A 12,958-nucleotide genomic window follows, 5' to 3' on the forward strand; every position below is an offset into this window, starting at 1 on the left:
TCTTAACTGCAGCACATCATGACCGTGTACAAAATGTAACCTAAACATGTACTGTAACATATCTTAAGTTCAAGTGCAACTTTTTCTTACTCCTGAGGATTATTTACCTTTCACTGACACAGTAAACTAAGCATGTGCAGGATGTATGTACATGGATTTAGAACAAACAAGCCTTTATTTCCAGGAATTTGGGCTAAGGTGTTTTACATCTACTTTTGGAATTATTTAGAATACACAATTTTTATTGTAACTGGTGTGAGAATGAAAGTGAATGAAGTGCCCTTCTGAAAAACTTCATTTCATTTTAAAAATCTACAATCACTAAAGTCACACATAAAATGATCAATTTCTAGGGAAGTAGATGTTAGATTTCAGTATTTCTAAACAGATAAATCATGTTATACAAGTAGGGATGGTAACTGATAAGATTTCGTCAATACCGATGCCCTCATTGATTCTGCTTATCGATCTGATTCTGCTTATTGATATCGATATCAATTCCTGTTGTGAATTTTCTTGGTACAAAAAGTAGCTTTACAGGTTTTCTGTGTCAACAACATTTAATTGAGTTTATACTGTAAGTGAATAAAATGTAATTGGTCCCTGAGTCTGGATATTTCTGGGCATAATTAAACAGAAACAGGTAAAAATTGCACACAATGTGACGTTGATGTACTGTGTTGTGATATAAATAATTCAAGTAGGCCATCTAGTGTCTCAAAGTGGTTATAGCAATGGTTTAAGTTGTTTGGAAGCTTTCCGTAGTTATGAAGTCAGCCATGAGCCTTTTAATTGCCTGTTAGCTTTTGACATTTGAAATTCTCAGTATTTTTTACAAAGAGTTAATGTGATATGTTTCTGTGATGAAAGTTGAAATTCTATTCTGAAGTTGCAGTTATACTGATGTATGCTAACTGCTAGCATATCAATGCAGTTTCCCATATAGGTTAGCATCAAGCTTGTGCTATTTTGTTATTTTGGTAAACAAGGTGATTTATACAATTTCAAATGTACTGAATATGAATCTCCTGAGAGATAGTGATGTATATTTCTTTATGAAGTCAGTTCTTCAGTAAAACTTCAAGCTGAAAATCCTGAGTCAGAGTTTTCTTGGGAAATGTTATCTAACTGCTAAGATAGCTGCGGCAGACTAGCCGACTTAAGGCACGGCAGCTCTGGCACAATGTGAAGAATTAATAAGGGAATCATTAAGCACAAAGGCTAACAATATTGATGGATTGAAACATTTCTTATCAATTCTCAACAGGAACCGGTTTTCGATTCCCATCCCTATATACAAGGATTAATGTATTTAATAAATTTAACTCTGAAATCCATTTGGGAGTATGAATGATGAAAACCAACAGAGTCACAGAAGAGACAGACCACAGTGTGTTGGGTACAGTACATCAGCATTTATTCCATGCAGTTGTTTGCTCTGATTTTATTCTCCCAGATACCCATTGCACTGTACACTGGATAATACAGGAAACTGACAGGATTGGTTGATCATAATGCCATTCAACAGGACAGGGAGTTGGGAGATGAGAGTAACAAAGAAAACGGATGTTTGATACACGGGATGAGGCAACATGTCAACAGTTAGGAACAATTTCACAGAAATTCAGATGTAAGTTAATGGTATTCAGATTAAAAATGAGGGGGAGGGGCTTCTGCAGAAGCACAGAAATCAGCATCGCACGTAACCACAGACTTCATGTTTTATCGACCCTGCAGCGACAGTCCAATTACTGGCTTTTGGTTGTACTAGAAGTGCTTCTTCAAAGCCAATTAATGACGCCAATCAAACCTTTTTTCTTTTTTAGAAAGATGAAACTGATGAATGGTCCCAAAGTAACACGAAGAGATGCTCATTATATGACAATGTTTTTGTTCTATGATAAAAATACTGTCTTCTTCTTCCCATACCAATTCATTGTGCTTCCTTTACATAATACTTTTCAGGAGAAATCACATTTCTAAAGCTGCCTGAAATTAAAAAGAACAACACCGTAGCAGTCATTCATAATAAATTAACTCGATAATCATGTAGGCCAGCTACAAAGAAAAAAAGAATCATAATTAAATTAAACTTTACAACAATCAATCATACTTCACAGGATATATGCCAGAGAGACAAACGTTAACAGCTTGATCGAATCACCCAGTCATTACGATACACCAGGTTATTTCACACCAACGTAAACAGAGTGAAGAAGGTTCAAAAGAGGCTCGAGGAAAGGCAGCAGCTGCTTTTATCACCAGGGGCAAGCCTTTCCAAAGCTTTCAGGCAAAAGGTAATTAATTCATCAGTACAGGTTTAGATTCACTGTGTGCCACTATGATCATATGACTCAAACTCTCTGCAGAGTTCAATACTGATGTGATGCAGGTTTTCAATCCCCTGCTCGTTTTTCAACCAGGCGGCTGGTTAATAAAGCTCGAGGCTTCTGTCTGAGCTGTGCGATACATCAACAGAGAGGACAAAAACAGTTTACATTACATTACAGATGATTATATACAGGAGTAACTAACACTGAGATGAGGTTGTTTGAAAACCAAGAGCAGCTTAATTGCTCTGTGGCCTTGTCTCTGGCTTATATTCCTAACTTAGAAACTCAGCCGTCTGCATACACTTGAGCTTGACATCATTATCGTTAAATTCAACCCTAGCTGGCTGTTATTTCAACCGCGCGGTCATTAATTAAAGCGGGTGTCAAACACTCTCACAGGGCGGGGGGGAGGAAATAAAGCCCTCGCAGGTGCAGTATCCCCTTTCAAAGACAGCGAGACAAAAAGTAATATTGCTGGAATTCTTTCATTTGGATAAAATCCTCTTGGATACAAAAAATAGTCATGGAGCTGAAGTGTTTATATAACACAAGGAGAGTTATTGTCACTGTCGCCCTCTAGTGGCTGTGGATATGTTCTTCCTGCTCTGAATCAACAACAGAAAACCTGAGCATATCTGGAAAGGCAGGCTCACGAAGAAGGGAGGATTGAAAAAATAAAGCATCTCTATGAAGGTGTTTGACTCCTCCTGCTCCTCTCTAGCCACCAGTCACTGTGTTGTGTCTAGCCTGCTAGACGCTCCAATCGACATAATTATTGCTGTTTTACTCGCTACAGCAAAGACAAACAGTTATTGGACGCTGCGTATCAGACAGTATAAATCACCCTGCTAGAAAATGGTACATGGCAGATGCTGCACCTAGTAGTTCAAAGAAAGGGGGGACTGCACCTGGATTGCAACTAAAATATTCTACATAAATATTATTTTCTGTTAGGCGATAAAGGGTTGTACATCAAGGCTACCTGTAAGACTTTTTTACTAATCCTGGTTCATAACATGTGCCACTCAAAGCAGATTCCTACACACAACTATTGGTCCAGTCCAGTTTCTCACAGTCCTCGAACTATCCTGAGATGAGACTTGAAACTGTAATGTCTAATAATGAGCGGGCTTTGTTTTCACACTCACACACACACACACACACACACACGGACTCCCTTAACAACTCGAGGTCATGACATCTGATTGATGATGACAATGACGTTGGCGTGTCTCTGAGAAGGATGAGCTGCGTCACAGAGGAAGAGACTTTTTTTTTCTGTGTGATGTTTTTTCTTCGTCTCTGTGACCCTGCTTGTTCGTCTGCTTCATGCAGTCTTCCGGCAGCGTCTGCAGTTTCTCGAGCTGCACAGGCATGCTAGGACAGTTCAGCATGGATCCCTGATGACTGGACACTAGGAAGGGAGGAAACGTGAGGGGGGGGGCGTCCAGTTGCGAGGCAGGTTGTTCATGCTGGTGATCGCATTGTTTTCATGAGCTCCCCTTTTCCCTAACTCAGCGCAGTGGGAACAGGATGGAAGCCAGGGAGGCGGGAACTGAGGCTATGCACTGTAAACTCACACAGTCAGATCAAGGCTTGTATCAAAGCTCCGACGCCAGCAGGTGCAGAGATGCTGCTCCATCTTCCTGTCATCAGCCTCATCAATCTGCACTATCGTCCAGTCTCAGTCTCTCCCCGACACACAGTTAGCCCAGTTTGGAAAAGTCCTTTTTTGTCTCTGTTCAGATCAGAGAATATACACAAGTCCTGAATTTTCCTTCAAAACTCAGACAAAAATAAATTATGAGCACTATCTACTGTACATTTTCATTCAAAAGGGAATCCCTGCCATGGGTTGCCTGGATGCTGTGCTAGCGATGGGGCAGACTGGGTTTGATGGAAGGAGGGGAGGAAGGGAGGAGGGCTCTGGGAGAGATTGCAGGTGGGAGTCTTTGCTATAGGGGAGCTTGGTTTTTCACTGTGGTCCTCTTATTGCTGTGTTTTCTGCAGAGATAACACGTTGAACGGGACACGTTTGCCTCCAGGCAGAAATGCGGTGGAGCCCTGGGGCTTTTCACCACGAGGAAGGAGCCCCGACTTTGTTGTTTCTGATGGTGGCGTCGGAGCACTCGGCCTCTGATGAATCACAGTCTGAATCCCCAAACTGTAGTGGATTCTAGGAGAGAGAAACGAGTGGGACAGATGGAGAAACATTAGTGAGGTACAAAAACAGAGGTAAGCTAACTACTTTTGCCTTCTGTGCTTAAGGAGACTAATCATTGTATCAGCATAGGACCACAATTTGAGAACAAAGGTAAAAAGTCTTGGTTGAAATTTGATTTAGATCAGTGGTTCCAGCGCAGGTGTGAAAAAAGGAACAAAAAACAAAGCACGAAAAAATGTCTAAACTCAACAGTAAGTGTAAAAAGTATGACAACAAGTGTGCTGTGGTTTCATGATTATTTTCCCTGACTCTTGGTCTGCCATATGTAGTGCTCGTCCCTGTGTTTGCGCACATGTGTTTTGTGTGCGTCGGGGTGGAAAGTGCCACCCTTTGTTGCCATGTAGAGAGCAGAGGAGAAATGTGAACGCTCGACCATGCAAACAGCTACAGGACTACAGAACAACTGCTCTACTCTGCAGCCAAACAGGACACTTGTGCATCCCTTACATGTGCATTCACACCAAGCAGCAACCTCTGGTCTAAGAACATGAGATGATAAAGTGCGAAAATCTGCTGTTTCTTGAGTGTCCTGCTTGGAGCTGGCTCCGAAAGTACTGGAGATCACATACACACCAAGCCAAAAAAAGCTGTTTTCAAAGCAGAAATAAACCTATTTACAGCCTGGTTCAGAAAACGTCTCCTGTCTGAGTCGCTAATTTTACTATCAGCAAACACTGTACAGGGGATTATTTTCTAACTCGGCAGGCCAGAGGATATTAAGATCGCGAGCTCGCCAAATCAGAGGCCCATAGGCGCCCTATGGCTGTACGCGAAGCCCTTGCCACTACCAGTATGGCAGCTCTAGCTTATGTGCGTCATTTCCTGTTTCAGAAATAGCCAGGTGACATCGGCGAGACTATGTCCATGTTTTATACAGTCAATGATACACACGCATGTGAATATATGAACTCAGCTAAACGATGTATAGCGAAGTGGACTTCTCAAGAGACCTCTGGAAATGCTGCTGGTGAGCCTTTCATGGGGTCTCATATGTCAGGAGGGGGTCTCAGATCCCCCACAGTGATAACAACAGATATTTAAAGTTGGGCTTTTTCTTGGACGAGATTCTGCAAGGCCACAGTGTGTTCCTTTATTGACTGTAAAATTGTAATCTATTTGCATTTGAAAACACATTTACAAGAATTTTGTAGAAACAGTTCTCTAAATGATTTATTTACTGTAAAGGAATTATGTCTTAATTATTGCATTTTGATTGGACTTTGATTCTTTGCTGTCTTAATAGCCATGTTTTCTTTCCTGGCTCAAGGACTGTCCTGTCATTTTATTTTTATGTTAAAAGTTATTGTAGTAATTATAATAATTGAACAAACAGACATTATTACCCCCACAACATAAATTTGGGGGACCGTATCAGGACAGGATGCTCAAAACAAACACTCATAAGATTTGTGGTTAAAGTCACAGTGTGAATTATTCATTTATCATTAGTAGCATTTGTTTTGTTAAAACAGGGGAGGCCTCAGTGACTCTATTTTCTCTAAAAGGAGGCTCACTGTCTGACCCTATGATAACCCCTGATTTACAGCATGTAATAAAGTTTAAAGCACATTATTATTTTTAGGGATTTGGCTCACTGGAAAAATCTCAGTTTTAGCCTGATGATGGCGCTAGATGAAAAGTTAAGAAATCATCAATCTTTTATTCTGCAATTGAATCAATGTCTGTGCTAGATTTTATTTGAATCTGTTCAATATCTTTTAATATTACTCGATTCTCTAAACATGAACCCCACACAGAGTCAACAAGCATGATGTGGTGTGTCCCCTGAGGATCATGAACACCTGTGTGTCGTATACATGTCCTTCGTACTGACCTCGTAGCTGTGTTCATCAGAGCACAGTTTCCCCAGTGAGATCTGAGTCTTCACCCTGCGCACGGCGCACTCCTTGTCAGAGAGGCCGTCTGACTGCGTGGAGATGTCGATGGGGATGTCTGGCGTGTGTGACAGCAGCTCGTCCAGGTGCTCCTCCTGACTGGCGCTCAGCCTCTCCAGGGGTCCACTGTGCGAGTGGTCGCTGGTGTTCCCCTCCTCGCCGTCAGACACAGACAGGTTCTCTGAGCTGAAGGTGGAGTAGGACTGGAAACTGCTCATACAGCGATGAGGTCTGAGGGAGAAAAGGGGAGATTTTGATGTTGCTTTTATACTGTAGTGTCTTTTAAATCCTGTAACAATCTGCACTTCAGTCATGGTGAGTCTGTCATTTTGTTTCACAGCACGATATAACTGTGAATCTCCCTGGAGGATGAATAAAGTATTCCTGATTCTGTTTCTGAGATCATGATGAGAAACTTAATGACCCTCTGTGTTTTACCTCTGCCTCCTTGGAAACTCCACTTCACTATCAACCTCCCCCTCCTCCTCTTCAGATGACTCATCACCACCCTGAAAAAGAGACAGCTCCAGCTGTTAATCAGTTTCACAACATGAACACGCTCTGCAGACTCAGTCATGTGCAGCTTCCAGCTGTGCTCACCTTCCTGAGCGGCCTGAGGATGCGGGGCAGTGCCGTGGAGAGGTTGTGTGTCTGTTGGGATGGGTCTTGCTCCTGTGGCTCAGTTTTCTTTGCAGCCTCTCCGTCTGTGGCACAGTCTTTGCCTGGAGCCCCTAAAGAGGACTGGGTGTTTTCCTGGGTGTTGAGCAGTGAGTAGTGAGGTAACTCTGGGTGGTTTGTGACGGGAGGCGTCTCCTGACAGTGAAGGCATCCAGGGAAGGGGTGAGCCTGGCAGCAGGGGCACAAAGAACCAGCACCAGCACCTGGCACGGGGTTGGAGCTGGTGGATGAAGTCCTCTGCCGCGTGTCTGCGTCCACTGCAGTGGAAATGAGGTCCGGGCTGGATTCAGAAACACGTCTTTGCAGGTGATCCGTCTGAGGGCTTCGGAGGGCGGCGGCAGGGCCAAAGTAGCGAAGGTTATTGGCACAGTTGACAACAGCCTCCTCCCGGCCCTTCAAGGGGAGGAGGGGCCCCTCAGGTAGTGCGTGGTGGTGGTGATGGTGGAACTGCTGCTCCTGGAGGGACTGGGTGTCCTCGGGTGCACCAGCTAATGGTTTCAGGAGACCGGGGAAGTCGTTGTGGCTTCCTTTGCTGTTGGCGCGGCGGTGGCGAGGCTTGCTTCTGTATCGGGCTTTACCTGGAGGCGTGGAGACCTTTGGGCTGGCTGAAAGCGGAGAGGGGGAGGGGAACGGGTCCACGCTGGGGATGCCATCAGAGCGAAGCAAGTCCGGCCTGAAAGACACAGATTATGGAACTTTAATTCAGTTTTTCTTCCATCTTTTCTTAGACTTTACTTTTCACTTATTTTAAAATCAAATGAATCAAAACCTCATCTATTTTTTTCCAAATGTCAAAGATTTGAAAACAGAGGGTTGAACATTTTTTTGTGTGTAATGCTCCAAAGCTTCAGACCTTTTAGCAGGCGGCATCCCTGGTTTGTGGGAAATGCTTCCTTTCTTCTTGATGAGCTTCTCTACGGCGTTGGACCTGACGATAGGCCTGACCAGATGGCGTTTGTAGGTCCCTGGATATTTCTTCTCAACAGCCTGCTCTCTCCTGCAGGGGTGACAGGATTCATTTGGTTATAATCGTACACAGAACCTACTTTCACTTCTAGACTCAGAATGGAGGGATTATTAGTGTATGTCATTATAAACATGTGCACGCATTTTGACCGCAGAAGCAGCGTTTAGCTCCTTTTTATTCTGACGAGTTAGTGCTTTTTAAACATGAATTTCAACCTGTTAGCAGCATAAAAATGTATGGTTGTTCTAAGGTCAGTTGTAAGAAACCATACTATACAACAGAGGCAACGTTTATCAAGTTTGGATGATTAAAGAGCAACCAGTGTTTTGGAGTAAATAGCAACCATGCTAACTGGTGACTCTAAGCTAAAGGTAACCGTGACTAACCATAGACTGTAAAAAAAAAAAAAGGACGTCCGCTTGCTCGGCTCGAAGTGAGGTCTCCACAAAAACTGCTCCTCCTGGTGGCTGGCTGCAGTATAGGTTAAAACTTTAGCCCTCCAGTCATTCCAGATGAGCTGTGGTCAGACTTTAAAAAATGAATACTCCTGGTAGAAATGTTTCTCACATCTGATTGTTGTGGTGATTTGAAGATATCATTTGGCTGTCTTGTATTCAAGTTCTCTTTTTTCTGAAAAGTTTCGTTTTTATTAGTTATAAGAGGTTAAAACGAGGTTTTAAGTCACGTTTAACGATGATTGACAGCTGCCGTTCTCGTGTATTTTTTGGGGGGATTGTAAAACATGTTGGGAGGTGGAGTCAAGAAGTGATAAGACTCTCGAAAGAAAAAAAAATATTATTTTTGTCACCCAGCTCCACTCAGATTCTCCCAGAATCCCTCATCGTCTCTACTGCACAGACTCTGGCTGCAATTGCTGCCAATGGCTGTGCCTGTGTTGGGGGTATTTTGGCCTCAAAACCGTACAATGATAAATGGCGGAGCAGTCTATGTGATTAACGGCTGAGAGTCACCAGTTTACAAGGTCACACTTTACGCTGAAACACCAGCGACGTCTGCAGGTGTTTAACTAAATGTGTCTTCTTTATCCAACCTCAGTTAACCTGGTTTGACCGCAAACAAGCAACATAACTGGCTGATATTCAAAGTAAAATGAGTGAATATTGTGAAATGATGAACCAGTCTATTAACCCTGAAATACTCAACCATTAATATTCTGATTTGGTGCAGTTCTCTGGACGTAGTTTCTGGTCTCAGACTCAGCAGTCTGTGTGCTCTTTTTGGTTTGGGAGGGTTTCTGATTTATTGACACGTTTACATCCTGGTATGTAACAATCTGGTAAGTGTCCACGGATAATGCAGTCATGAGCTGGATTTCTCCTCTAAAAACGTCTGTCCACCTAATATCTGTCCACTTGCTGATCTCTTCTGTCCACTCACTGCTATTTCACAAACCTGGGAGCTGTTTACTATCTGTCAAAGTGATGATATTAAGTTAAAAAAATGTGTTTTTTGGTGATTAACTCCACGTCAGTTGACAAACTATTATACTCCGCAGTGCTTCTGCATCGAAGTTGCGCATGCATCCGCCGTTGTTGATAAACAAATAATCCCTCTATGGGTTGTGACAGTAACATGACAACATACACTAGAGTAACTCTCAGGAGGAAGGGGAATCTGAGGGGTGCAGAAATTGTTAAAAATCTTAAGAAGAGAAAGTTGAATTATTTCTTTCTAATTCCTCAGTCACTCTAGGCTCCAACAGAAAAAGCCGAGGAATCTGAGACAGACGTATAAAAGAAAATCTGTCTATCCTTTGTTATGCGACTCAAAATGCCCCATTGTTTCAAACCAAAACACTGACAGCTGTTTCCTCCTTTCTTCTCACTATCTGAGTTCACCCTTAGCTGTCATGCCTGACTGTGTTATTGTAATAATTTAACAAGAAATGACTGGAAATGCCTTTGAGAAAGAGGAAGTTTCAGTGTTTGTGTGTGTTTATAGCCTTTGAGGTCTGATAGAGAAGAAAGGAGCAAGATAGTAGCAAAGCATGCACATGACTGCAGGGATAACCTGTTTACATACTTCATTAGTTCCTTCTCTCGGACCTCCAGCTGCAGCATGATGGCACTGAGCTCCATGTAGAGGTTATTGGCTCGTTCCAGTTTCCTCTCGTAGTGCTCCCGGATGTCTAGAGCATGCCTGGAAGTGCAGAAAATGTTGACTCACACAACTTGTGCTTCAGAGGAGATAGTAATCAAGACTCTGCGGCATTAGCAGGTACATGTTGGATGTTTTCATTCACATCAGCTCATCTGTTTAGTTTTCATTAGTTACACACCTGAGTTCATCCCGCCGGCGTCGGATGAGCTCCTCATCCAGCCTGTGGATACATGTGCCTTCACTTTTTATCTTCTCAAAGTGTTTCTTCACCTCCTCCCTCCATTCTGACTGTAATGATAGTGAACACAGCCAAAATCACTACATGTCAAAAGCATCATCTGGAACAAATAAATACTGCTTCAGGAGATCACTGGACTCCTTTTTAGTGTGATACATTTTTAAAGAAAGCGATTTTGTTTTTGTAACAGACCTGAGACTTGAAGTAAGTCTCCTGAGGAGCCCCGAGGACGTCAGCAGAGGCAATATCAAGGTGCAGGAGGATCTGACGAAACGAAGGCCTGTTCCTGGGTTTGCCTTGCCTGGAACCAGAAAAGGCAGAGAGAGAAAAAGGAATCAGATCAATGACAGAAATAATCTAGTTTTTAGACTAAACTGACGTAGTCTTCAGGGATTTTCCTAAACATGACTCCTCACTCACCATGTTTGCTTCATGAGGATCTTGAAGCCATCAGGGCAGGTGGAGGGGACAGGAAGGTGGAGGCTGTTGCTGCCGACACCCCAAATGATGGCTGAGGAGTCCACGTCTTTATAGGGGATCTCTCCGGTCAGAAGCTCCCATAAGACAACTCCAAATGACCTAAAACACAGAGGAAAACTGAGGCCTTGTGCACATGTAGCTGGTTGTTTCTGAAAACAAATATCCCCCCTCATACGTTTTTAAACATACTTTTGTAGCTAAGAAGTGACGACATGGACCTGTCCTTCCATCCATCGTTATTGGGAACGTAAGATCTATCTCCAATAAGATGGACGAGGTAGCCGTGCTAACCCAGCAACAGAGGGAATACCAGAGGGCAGAGTAGCATCATGCTATTCACAGACATGGCTAGATGCCACAAGTAATATTCCAACCAGGTATCTGTCTTTGTTTTGAGTATTTTCTTGTGTTAAATTTCCCAGATATAGCATTTCACATGTCTTAGGAATTTCCTAACCCAAGATTATTTTTGCCAAACTCATTTTTGGCAGTGTTTTTCAGACCAAAACCCCCTGCCATCCAATCAGGATGAAGCTCTGTTATTCAGCTGTGATGTTTACACAAAACCATGAAACCAGAGTTTTCCAAAATCTTCACTTTGGCCTGAGTTTTCAGAAAACATCTTTTCAGTGATGTAAAACTACGGTTTCATATAGATGACAGGCCTTTATGTATAAAAACATTCGCAGTTTCCCAAATACCCAGCTACATGTGGACATGGCCTCAATCAGGACCCCTCACAGAAACTTCATGACAATACATGTCAAAGACTTAGACTTCTGTCTACAATAAAAACAGTATCTAGCAGCAAAATAAGTGAAAAAAAAACATTAAAAATGTATTTTAGTACTCACCATATGTCCACTTTTTCAGAAACAGGCTCATTTCTTATCACTTCTGGAGCCATCCAGGCCACCGTACCCGCAAATGACATCTTTGTACTTTTGTCGCTGAGCTCTTTGGACGTCCCGAAGTCAGAGATTTTCACAGTGTCGTTGTGGGTGACCAACACACTAAAACACACACAAACACACAGACGTGTCAGGCTGTTTGTTGATCTTTAAACTCCTGTAAACTCTCTCATATCAGGGCCGAGCACTTTCTGCTTGAGATTAATTCAGGTCAAATGACCAGGGGTTAAACTATCCGGCCATTCTTTGTCGTGGCATTCTCTGGAAATTCAAGAGGAATGAGTTTTATTGGTAGCATTTCAAAAGACTGAGCTGTGACTGAAGCACATTTCTGCATCTGAATCACTCCATTAGCTAAATGAGACTGACCTTTCCAGCACATTCAGCCTGCTATCGTTCTGCTGACTAATACAGTGTTCAGCGCTGCCGCAGCATGATAATATTGATTAGAAAAACAGGGCTACAGTGTGCACAGGACGAGGCAGGATGAGCAGCATGAGACAGGACACTGTGTCTTACTCAAACATTAAGGCGACTTGCTTCTTCTTCCTTCTGAGGATGGCATTTAACGTTAATGTCAGACCAACCACATGTGAAAGGAGGATTTGTTTTTGTCGCTTTGGGCTAAAAAAGTACTAAACAAGGCTGCTAAGCTGTTTCGTGAGATCCATATATTTGCTGAATAACCACCCAGGAAAACATAGTCTGTACTCTGTTGTATTCCAGGAAAAAATGTTAACTACTCTTCTTTTAAATACTGGAGATAAAGTAGTTTAAGTTTAACCTTATTCAGAGCTGTGGAAAATCGAATTAACTGAAGTCTCCGGGGATTATTCTGTCATTGTAATACACAGGATGGATTAAACTCACTTGGGAGACTTGAGGTCTCTGTGGATAATCTTGTGCAGGTGTAGGTAGTTCATGCCGCTGGCGATGCCTGAGGCCCAGTCCACCAGTAACCTGGGGGTGACCTTCCTCCCCGCCCTTAGCACCTCATACAGCTGGCCCTGAGCGCAGTACTCCATGATGATGCAGTAACAAGGTGCCTGCGTGCACACTCCCCTGGCAAGACCACAACAGAGATATTTGTAAAACAATGACAAATCCATCA

At 42.8% G+C, this 12,958-nt stretch overlaps 1 protein-coding gene across 3 annotated transcripts in view; it reads right to left on the reverse strand.

The window, feature by feature from the left end:
- Positions 1–3,477: 3,477 nt before the first annotated feature.
- Positions 3,478–12,958, reverse strand: part of map3k13 (mitogen-activated protein kinase kinase kinase 13) — a 40,947-nt gene continuing 31,466 nt past the window's right edge. For all 3 annotated transcript variants that reach the window (XM_074694799.1, XM_074694801.1, XM_074694800.1), the window contains 11 exons: positions 12,718–12,909; positions 11,791–11,949; positions 10,877–11,035; positions 10,649–10,757; positions 10,397–10,506; positions 10,141–10,257; positions 7,984–8,127; positions 7,053–7,803; positions 6,891–6,961; positions 6,392–6,683; positions 3,478–4,509 (listed from right to left, as the gene is read on the reverse strand). In XM_074694799.1, coding sequence (XP_074550900.1) covers positions 4,408–4,509; positions 6,392–6,683; positions 6,891–6,961; positions 7,053–7,803; positions 7,984–8,127; positions 10,141–10,257; positions 10,397–10,506; positions 10,649–10,757; positions 10,877–11,035; positions 11,791–11,949; positions 12,718–12,909 — 2,206 coding nt within the window. In that variant the 3' untranslated portion in view covers positions 3,478–4,407. The remainder of the gene's footprint in view (positions 4,510–6,391; positions 6,684–6,890; positions 6,962–7,052; positions 7,804–7,983; positions 8,128–10,140; positions 10,258–10,396; positions 10,507–10,648; positions 10,758–10,876; positions 11,036–11,790; positions 11,950–12,717; positions 12,910–12,958) is intronic.

The sequence above is a fragment of the Halichoeres trimaculatus genome, unplaced genomic scaffold, assembly GCF_033239565.1.
Source record: "Halichoeres trimaculatus isolate MK-OKI-2021-1 unplaced genomic scaffold, fHalTri1.1 fHalTri1_scaffold_19, whole genome shotgun sequence".
NCBI lineage: Eukaryota > Metazoa > Chordata > Actinopteri > Labriformes > Labridae > Halichoeres > Halichoeres trimaculatus.